This window comes from Sus scrofa, chromosome 13, assembly GCF_000003025.6.
Source record: "Sus scrofa isolate TJ Tabasco breed Duroc chromosome 13, Sscrofa11.1, whole genome shotgun sequence".
NCBI classification, from domain to species: domain Eukaryota; kingdom Metazoa; phylum Chordata; class Mammalia; order Artiodactyla; family Suidae; genus Sus; species Sus scrofa.
The window spans coordinates 118,866,079-118,876,996 of NC_010455.5; the positions used below are offsets into that span (position 1 = coordinate 118,866,079).

Sequence of the window (10,918 nt, forward strand, 5' to 3'; positions counted from 1 at the left end):
TGTTCTCTACTCCATGAAACTATAGCTAGCCTTTTTCAATCAGAGCATTGTTGTGTTTTTAAATCCCTCATAGGCACTCTTTAGTCTTCTGCTTTTTTAAAGCTCTTTATTGGATTTGAAACTTAGAATGTTAGAGCAGTGAGGGCCGTTGCCTTAGTGTGAATTGCTCCCTTGGAATAGTTTGGAGATTTAAGTGAAATCTGAAGTAAGGGAATTTCTGTGAGGTGCTCTCTCCAATGATAATAGTCATAAATAAATTCAGTAATCAACAGCTTGGATATAGTACACTAGGGCGCAGTTTTAATGCTGGGTAATGATTTTTTTTTTCTTTTGTTTTTTAGGGCTGCACCTGAGGCATATGGAAGTTCCCAGGCTAGAGGTCTAATTGAAGCCACAGCTGCTGGCCTACAGCACAGCCACAACAATGCCAGATCTGAGCCGCATCTGTGACCTATACCACAGCTCACAGCAATGCCAGATCCTTAACCCTCTTAACAAGGCCAGGGATTGAATCAGCATACTCATGGATACTAGTCAGATTCGTTACCGCTGAATACGATCAAAGGGAACACCCTAAAACGATTTTTTATTGTGTTGAGATAACACTTCATTTTGTAAAGAATGTGATTTGATCCGCAGCACAAAAGTGGAGCCAAAATTTTAGCATTTTGATTCAGGCCAGGGACTTAGATTAGTTTGGCTTTGTGAGAGTGGCTTCATCTTTCAGGGGTACAGTTATTAATGAAGTTTACAGAGATGAATATAAGTATAAAATGGAATCCATCATTTTAATGTTCATTGAGAAATAGAGCTTCAAGGCAGTCCAAAAATGGTTTATTGTCTTTTTTTGTAGGTAAGCTTACATAGGAAGCCATATTCCTAGAAGGTTATTCTTTGGTGAAAATAGAATTAGAACAGATAGTTTTAAGACCTATTTTTCATCATTCAAGCTTGAGGCACCCATCCATTATAAATCACCTAGAGATAAGCCAGTCTGTTTAGCTGAAATGTCTAAGATAGTGCTTCCTGTTCTCAGGATTTTCTTTTCATTTTTTTAATTCTCAGTATACCAGGGAAAATAGTTATCATTTACCATTTGGGTCCAGTGGACCATTTTTATTATTGTTTTTTGTGTTTTTAAGTCATTTGACATATATAAACTTAAACAAGTAGAAGGAAAAGTATGGTGAAGATCAGCATTATATTAGATATTTTAATAAGTAAACAGAGACCAAATTTTTATTTCATATTTTAATTGTTTTGACAGTACATATACCTAAATGAGTAGTTATCTGAATATTGCTTATTGCTTATCAGTTATCATGTATAAACCCAGAACATAATCCATTTTATAATATTAGTATCAAGTTTAAAGTCCATCTCTGATAAGTTCTAGTTGATCATTTCTTCTGTTTCATCTTACACTTGTGAATTATCAGAATGCCACAATTTAAGAATATAGTTAACCCTTGAACAACATAGGTTGGAACAGCATGGGTCCACTTAGATTATTTTCAGTAGCAAATAGCAGATACTACAGTAATACATGATCAGTGATTGGTTGAATTTGCAGATGTGGAGCTACATATGCAGAGGGCTAGCTATTACATTACACTCGATTTTTCAACTTCATGGAGAATTGTCATCCTTACTCCATGTTGTTCAAGGGTCGATGGTAGTTTGGAGCTTTTGGTGGCTTCTGATTTTATTGAACAGAGCATTTTCACCTTTGCATTTACACCATTTTCATATTTAACCAATCGGATTGACTGATCTATTGCATTTTGTGCATTTCTTCAACTGTTTATTTCTAGTCACCTTTGTATATACAGCTGCTTTTGGCATTTGTTCTCTTAAGAGTTGTGCATTTTGGTATGCAGACATAAAAGATGAATGAATGCTGTGATATCCTTTTAGAGAAAACCCAATGGTTCAAATTCTTGTCACAGGATTTTGTGTGAAGAAGTCACAGCTGAATGATTAAGTGGGTGAGAATACTAAGTTTCCTTTCTCTCATTAGAATTAAATTGTTTGGGAATATACATCTAGTATATCACATGAAGAATTCATAGTCTGAAATTCTGCTTATAACTTCCAATTCATCACTAGAATCTAGAGTGCTGTTGTCTATCTTTGTATCAGTCTGATTCTTTTAGTAATTATGAATGTTTTTCCTCTGTACATTTTCTTCTCTTTGCATTGTGGGTGGAAAGTAGAAGTTCTGAATTCTTAATTGTTCACTGATAGCCAAAAGTAGACTACAAGAGTAGCGTAGCCAGTCTTATACTTTTTTGAAAGACTGTGCAGTGAGGAAGATCCAGTAGTCACCAATAAAGGACATTGTATGCTTCCAGGAAATGCCCTCATTTCTTCTGTTTTCTTTTCTTCTCTCTCCCTCTCTTTTTTTTTTCTTTCTTTTTTTTTTTTTTTTTGCCTTCTAGGGCTGTATATGCAGCATATGGATGTTCCCAGGCTAGGGGTCGAATCAGAGCTGCATCTGCCAGTCTATGCCACAGCAAAGCCAGATTTGAGCTGCATCTGTGACCTATACACCACAGCTCACAGTAACACCAGATCCTTTAACCTGGTGAGGGTTAAACTGAGTGAGGCCAAGGATTGAATCCCACATCTTCATGGATACTAGTCAGATTTATTACCACTGAGCCACAATGAGAACTCCTCTTTGGTTTTCTTTAAAAAAATTTTAAAAACGTAGTTGTGGATAATTAATGAATGATGACGAAGATAGCAAAGTATTTCAGGATATAGGAAACATAAGGTTGGGATTCTGCTTTAGATTTATGAAAGGGTTCACTGGATACATACAATAATTGCAAGATAGAGTGAATTTTATTCTATTCTAAAAAGTAAAGTTTCTTATTTTTTGGAATATCTGTAAGAAAGGATAAATCCTCATGTAAGAAATGCTAAAATTTAGTTCATTGGAACCTGATTGGTATGTATGTATAGTTTTTTTCCTCATAGCTTTTCTCTGATCTTGGTATACGGTAATGTTGACCAAGAAGTTTTGGCTTGTTTATTTTTAGCTCTAACATTACTTTCAGATCATCTTGATAGAAACTTCATGCTTCTCAGAAATATTTGCCCTATTAGTAGTTGTTTGCGTTATTTCACAGATGACTGTTAACATGTATTGATTGGTAGATTTCTCTACTCACCTGTGTAGAGGCAGTGTTAGTTTAATCAAGATTTTTGTGGAGTGTTTCTTAGTCATCTCTCCCTAGGCCTCCCATGATAATTATAGACATACACTATATAAATATTTAGATAGGATTTGTAAGATGTATAATCTGCTAGTGGACTGAATGTGTATAATTTTTTTGTGTTATTAGCTAAATTTAGTACATTTTAAGTTTTTGAGCAAGGGATTTAAATGTCATACCCTTGAAGGAATTTTAAAATAGGGTTTAATCACTTTCTAAAAATAATTCTTAATTTCAACATCAGAAATACTGATAAATAAAATTATATCTTATTAAAGTTCTAGCTTATCCTTACTTCTGATACTTGAATCATCAGAATGCAGTGCTTGAAGATGAACAGCTTTGACAGAAACTGAAAAGACCTCTTTTACACTATGTAAAACTTGCAGGAAGTATTTTTAAAAAAAAATAATATTTATGTTTTGTAATCCTTCAAGAATTTGGAATTTGATTTTAAAGGAACCAAATTGCCCCAAAAGTGTTCAGTTTTATTTTTCAGTAGTAAAATTTAAGCATACATAACTCTTATTAAATTACACTTAGTATGATAATTTCCATACAATAACTTTTTTTTTTGGTCTTTTTGCCTTTTCTTGAGCTGCTCCCATGGCATATGGAGGTTCCCAGGCTAGGGGTCCAATCAGAGCTGTAGCTGCCGGCCTTTGCCAGAGCCACAGAACGAGGGATCTGAGCTGCATCTGCGACCTACACCACAGCTCACGGCAATGCCAGATCATTAACCCACTGATCAAGGCCAGGGACTGAACCCACAGCCTCATGGTTCCTAGTCGGATTCATTAACCACTGAGCCACGACGGGAACGCCTCCATACAATAACTTTTAAAATTATTATTAAAGTATAATTGATTTACAGTGTTCCTTCAATTTCTGCTATACTGCAAAGTGACCCAGCCACATGTACCCTCCCGCCTTTTTTCATTTTCCATCAGATTCTTACCCAAGAGACTGGATATAGTTCCCTCTGCTGTACAGCAGTACAGTAACATTTTTGATTCTTTTTGGAATGAATAAGGGCATTTTTTTTTTTTTTTCTTATCAGGTGTATTCAAGAGCAAATGATCAAGAACCATGTGGATGGTGGTTGGCTAAAGTTCGAATGATGAAAGGAGAAGTAAGTCATTTTAACGCTTGGTTTGTGACCAATTTCCAAGGAAATATATGGATGCTTGGTTTCTGTAAAAGTCACTCCAAATCTTAGTTTTGTTTCTAAAAGCCTGCTTCAAAAATAGTTAATCACACATCTGGAAAATTCATAAGACCACTAATTTTTATTTGTGTTCTGTATTTGAAAACACCAAAGTTGCTCTTTGAGGTAGACCACAAGCATGTGAGGATCACCAAGGTTCATGATTGAATCTATAATCTAGTTTAGGCAAATCAGATTGATATAACTAAGCTGTGCTTAGCATTTGTGCCACAAGGGGGAGGACCTGCTATTTAAGCCGAGCACGGTAATTAGAACTTCATTTAAAGCTCATTATTTTTGTTCAGATGGAATTTTTAAAGTATTTTGATGTCTTTTAGTTTTATGTCATTGAATATGCTGCTTGTGATGCCACTTACAATGAAATAGTCACATTTGAACGACTTCGGCCTGTCAATCAAAATAAAACTGTCAAAAAAAATACCTTCTTTAAATGCACAGTGGATGTTCCTGAGGATTTGAGAGAGGCGTGAGTAATTTTGTTTACTATTGAATTGCTTTGTGAATTAAGAGGATTTTTCAGTGCTATAAATGTCTTTTTTCCCCAGACACCCACTCAATAACTTGATAGAAAATCTTTTTAATAAAACTTTTAATGGGTGATGTCAAAATGAGATATCAAGTTTGCATTATAATTGCCTTCTAAATTTAACCTGTTATTTAGGTCTTACACATGAATTAATTTCTCCCTAGGTGTGCTAATGAAAATGCACATAAAGATTTTAAGAAAGCAGTAGGAGCTTGCAGAATTTTTTACCATCCAGAAACCACACAGCTAATGATACTGGTAAGATGACTCCATATTTTAAGGTAGCTAATGGGTATTGCACATATTTTTTAATTAAATACTTCAAAAGATAAAAGCTAACTTGGTGCATAGTGAATTTATTAAAATCCAGTGTGGGGAAAACTTTTTTTTTTTTTTTTTTTTTTAAAGAAGGCCACACCTGTAGTACTTGGAAGTTCCCAGGTTAGGGGTTGAATAGGAGCTACAGCTGAGGCCTTTGCCACAGCAGCCATGGCAACACCAGATCCAAGCCACATCTTTGGCCTATGTAGCAGCTTGTGGCAATGCTGGATCCTTAACCCACTGAGCAAGGCCAGGGGTCAAACCTGTATCCTCACAGACCTTAACCTTCTGAGCCACAACAGAAACTCCAGGAGAAAATACAATATTCTTAACATCATAAAATTCTTGAATGTGTGGGATCCTGGATTCTACCTTCCCATCTTAATTTGAAGAGCAGATCTAAATAATATGAAGTAAGAAAGCAAAGTAAGATAACTTATGGGAGGGAGCATGTTAGATTAGGAGAGAGGTATAGTATAGTAGGAGGCAAAAATCAGGGAAGGCTTTATATGAAAGGCAGTGGTTGTGTTGAAAAAAGATTTACATTCTTGAGTGATTAACTTGTTTGTTTATAGTCTGCCAGTGAAGCAACTGTGAAGAGAGTAAATATTTTGAGTGACATGCATTTGCGAAGTATTCGTACAAAGTTGATGCTTATGTCTAGAAATGAAGAGGCTACTAAGCATTTAGAAGTAAGTGGGTTTACTCATAAAAGGTTTTTTTGTGTGTCCTTTCTAGTTGCATGAATACATTTAAGTTTCATGGCTTAGACTGCTAGATGGTTAGGTAAGGCAATTTGGGACCTGTTTTGTGGCTAATACTTGGAGTCATTATTGCTTTTTTCTATTGCTTTCGTCAAACATAGCCTTAGATCTGCTAAATGCTTATTGAGTTGTTAGGACCTGGATGACAGGAGCCAAAGAGCTTAGAAACTCATTAGGGATTTCCTGTAGAACTGTATTGCTAGCTCTTCTTTTTGCTCTGTTTTTACTGCCATGTCACCTGTCAGTCACCATGTACTTCATTAGTAGCTAGTTTGCTATGCTATCTCTTGGGTAAGAAGAGAGGAGGACACATAGCTTGTAGCTTAAAAAAAAAAAAGAGCCTACCATTGCTTCTCTATTCTGTCCTAAAGTTACTCCTGTTTTCTCCTTTTCTCAGTGCCACACTATTAGACTTGTTTCCAATACCCTCTCTCAAACACACTTGTATGTGCACATACACACACTTAGATAAATTGGGCAGTGTGTTTATCTTTAGGTTAAGTACACTAATGCCCAATTTGAAAGTTCCAAATAGGGATATGTGAGTGAGTTTTGAAATATGAATCATCTCAATTGGAAAGCTGCCTGTATCAGTAATTCTGGTAAATTGTTTTAGAATTACTGATTTTATTCTGACCATGATTAAGTAGACTGATCAAACTTCCCCCTCATATCACCCCAAATGATTTTCCTTCATTCCTTTTTACTTTAATTCTTTTCTTTTTTAAAAACTTGTGAAATAAACATAATGTTTACCATCCTAACCATTTTTAAGTGCCCAGTTCATATTGTTAAGTATATTCACATTGTTGATCAGTCTTTAGAACCTTTTCTTCTTACAAAAACCTAAACTATATTTGTTAAACAACTTCCCATTTCCACTTCTCCTCTAGCCCAGGCAACCATCATTGTACTTTGTTTCTATAAATTTAACTGCTCTAGATACCTTATGTAAGTGAAATCATTTGTCTTTTTGTGACTGGTTTATTTCACTAAGCATAATGTCTTTAGTGTTTACCCATATTGTAACATGTATCAGAGTCTCTTAAGGCTGAGTAATTCTGCATTTTACACATGTATCAAATTTTGTTTATTTATCAGTCTATTTGGGTTGCTTCCACCTCTTGATAATTGTGAATAATGCTATAAACATGGGTGTACAAAATTTTTGTTTTTGCTCTCTTATAATAACTACTAATTGCCTCTTACTAGTGCACAAAACAACTTGCAGCAGCTTTTCATGAGGAATTTGTTGTGAGAGAAGATTTGATGGGCCTGGCAATAGGAACACATGGTAGTAACATACAGCAAGCTAGGAAGGTTGCTGGAGTTACAGCTATTGAATTAGACGAAGATACTGGAACATTTAGAATCTACGGAGAGGTAAGCTGTTTATTTCTCACCTTGTGTGACTTACTATATAACATATTAACTACTGTCTGGAATTCCAGTTTCCTGTGAAACACTTTAAAATTAATCAACCTAGCAATCGTTACATATATGTAGGTAGATTAAAGATGATACTGTATTATGTGGGGAATTGAAAGAATTCCTGAGTATTTAATGTGTACTATTTTCAGAAGTTCCTTAATTAACCGCTTCTGAATTTTACTGTTTTATGTGCATTATAAACAATTCATTCAGATATTTTTGCGTGCCTACTCTGTGTCAGGGACTGGTAGCTGTTAATAGCATATAATAGAATAGTTTTTGTAGAACTTGAATTTGAATGATATCTTGTCACTGGTTAATTGTAACATTTGTGTGGGTAGGAAAATAATAAATCTGAAAAATAGCCCAGACTTTTCTTCTTTGAGACCATTTTTCACATCAGAATAAATAGATGCGTTTCTTAGGGGTGATAATTTCAAGTCTTGACTTCCTGTTTGAGTCATATAGGAAATCCGAGTAGAGTCCTGATTTCTACATCTGAAACCTTTAGAAGTGGACAGTATAATAAAGTAATTAAGATGAAAGGCTTTGGAGAAGCCATACTGCTTGAATAGGAATTCTGTCACTTTGAGAGGGCTTGAAGAAAGTTACTCAGCTTCCCTGCATAATTTTCCACATTGTAAAATGAGGATAATAGTGTTTACCTTACAGTTTGAGGATTAAATAAGATGCTAAAAGTTTGTTGTGTATGATAAAGTGGTCATACAACATGCTTGACATACGGTTGTTGAAGGACAAACATTAAAAGTGGAAGTTACTTTACTGAGAACTGTAAATTCCTTTTAGAAAGAACCCCTTCTCTGCTGTCTTCTAGTCTTTTAAAATTGTGACCATTAGAAATAAGGAATTTTAATGATCTTATTTTTATTGCATCTCTGCAAAAACAATCTTTTAAATCATTTCTTATGTTGAGGGTGAAAAAACAATGCAGACAGTATAAACAATTTGTTTTTAACATTTATCTGGAGAAATCTAGCACAGTAATATGGGCCAAATGTATTTAGGATTTGGGTAAAATTTGGCTAACATAAGTAAGTTAAACTCTTTTGCCAGTTTTCTTAGATGCTTAAAAGGTACCTTAGCCATGTCTAACATTTTGATTCTAAAAGACTTTTTTCCTAGCTGTTTAATGATTACTCTGACTTGTTTTGGAAAATTACTTCATGAAATTGCCTTGAAATGTCACTCTGGTGGTCTGAACAGAATCTTGTACTAGAGCTTAATAAATCAGTTTTTAATCCTCATTGCTTGTGTTTTATTGTGGATTGTGGGGTTTTTTATGGTTTTATTTCATATTTGTACCCCATCCTCTCCACTCCTTTACAGAGTGCTGATGCAGTAAAAAAGGCCAGAGGATTCTTGGAATTTGTGGAGGATTTTATTCAGGTTCCTAGGAATCTTGTTGGTAAGTACTTCAACTAAATGTTAAGTTAAATGTTATTTAATTACATACAGTGACTTAATTGAAGATTAGCCTTTTCTAATATCTTATTTTGCTTAAAATTACGTGCAGTATTTGGATAGTGGTACTTTTTCTTCTCTTTCTCTTTTTAAACAATAGCATATGTTACTTGTATCTCATTATTGTCATGTTAAAAAGAATGTTTTCTTCTGTGTAGGGCAACCCACTAATAAGACCTGTGATATTTATAAGTTTGTCATTATAGCTTTTCTTAAGCCTTCTCATAACTTAATATGTTCATTTACTTAATGTCTTTTTAACATTCATATATCCATCAAAATAGTCATAATACTTTTTTGAGAAGGTATTTGTGGTAATTTTTTTCTTTTGTCTAGTGCAGAAGAAAAAGAGTGGACTAACTGTAGGGTAATAAACTTCTACACAGTAGGCTTTGAGTAAGTAATAGTTGTTGCAAAGTCATAGAATAAGGTAAGAAATCACGTGCAGGAGAGAAGGATGGTGATGATGCTATGAGGGAAGTTTCAGTATTAAGTTTCTGATACTATTAATGAATACTTCTGTACCCACGGATTATAAATTGAAGCTGTAGTTAAATGAGCATTATAGCTTGGGATTAGTTGTTTAATAGCTCTGTTATTGATATCCTCTACATCTCTCCTTATAAATGTTGTTTCAAATAAATGGGAAAGCTTTGGCCACATGTTAAATACTCTGTTATTAGCCTAAGTTTAATATAAAAATAACCATCAACACATCAACATTAAGTAGTGAAGTTAACTAGGGGAATGAGTTTTTTTTTTTGGTGGGGGAGTTATCTGTTGAGTCTCAATAGACCTTAATGAAATAGTTAAGAGCCTATTGGGCTCTAAATTATGCCTGTTCTACCTTTAGGAAAAGTTTCTATAGACGTTCTGTCAAATTCTGTAAAACAGTAGTAGCAGAAAATTTAAATAAGACATAGCTTCCACTATAAAAAAGATGCTTGTTTTGGCAAATAACTAGTGTATTTAGGATGTAGTCTACAACACAAGAATTTGGACAGTTTCTTGATATTCAGCTATTAATTAGGTTATATAAAAAGCTTTTTACTTATGCCCACATTTGGGTAGGTGTGATGTACTGCCAGTTAAGTAAGCTCCACTTTTACCTGTTCTTGGAAACCACTGTGCACTATACATCATCAGATTGCCGGAGAGATGCGTTGAGATATTAAAATTGATGATGTCTCATGAATTTTGTATAATTTTAATAAATGTTAAGATACAAAATGTTACCAGCTGTTTATTGTCGTCAAATGAAATCACCTTTGAAAAGAAAGTGGCTTTGAAACTGATTCTCTTTGTTTTCATCATACTCCATTATTGACAGCTATCAGTATTAACATTTTGGTTGCTGCTTTTATAGAACATAATTTAACTTTGGTTTTTTTCACATGTAAAAATGATTTGGAGGTGTGTCCAAAGGAGTCAGGATTCCTTCTAATCCAACAGTTCTATAGAAGACAGCCTCGGTCTTAGAGAATTTGTAGTAGTGTTACTTTTGAGTAAACATTGCTGATATTTCTGAAATAAGGGTATTGGATATATTTATAGCTCTCAGGTTCTTTATTCTATTTGTTTATCTGTAAAATGATATGAGTACCTGTCATGTCTATGCTTTTTCTCTACCCTGGCTTGGTTGACTTTGGTGGTTTGGGTTATTTGTTTACTATTTAGAAAATAAATATGAGGAGCAACTATTAGACATTGGTGCAATACTCAGAAGTAGAGTAAAGACTTCAGTTGGTTGTTGTGAATAATAATACTACGTCTTCCTCCAAAATGTTTTATGGGTGGAGCAGTCTTTTGAAAAATAGTACCTTTTTAGTCCAAGTGAAAGATAAAAAGAGGACTGAGGAATAAAAGGGAATGAGGACTTAATTGGTAAGTTTCAGAGAGGATTCCCGCACATATTCAGGTTCCAAGAGTTCTAGACTTAGGC

General features: G+C 34.4%; 1 protein-coding gene across 8 annotated transcripts in view; it reads left to right on the forward strand.

Moving 5' to 3' along the window:
* The window catches only part of FXR1 (FMR1 autosomal homolog 1), a 60,491-nt gene that overhangs the window by 26,765 nt on the left and 22,808 nt on the right, over positions 1 to 10,918 (forward strand). For all 8 annotated transcript variants that reach the window (XM_021071238.1, XM_021071240.1, XM_005670017.3 and 5 more), the window contains 6 exons: positions 4,285 to 4,356; positions 4,770 to 4,918; positions 5,143 to 5,236; positions 5,875 to 5,991; positions 7,276 to 7,446; positions 8,842 to 8,920. In XM_021071238.1, the coding sequence (XP_020926897.1) occupies positions 4,285 to 4,356; positions 4,770 to 4,918; positions 5,143 to 5,236; positions 5,875 to 5,991; positions 7,276 to 7,446; positions 8,842 to 8,920 (682 nt within the window). The remainder of the gene's footprint in view (positions 1 to 4,284; positions 4,357 to 4,769; positions 4,919 to 5,142; positions 5,237 to 5,874; positions 5,992 to 7,275; positions 7,447 to 8,841; positions 8,921 to 10,918) is intronic.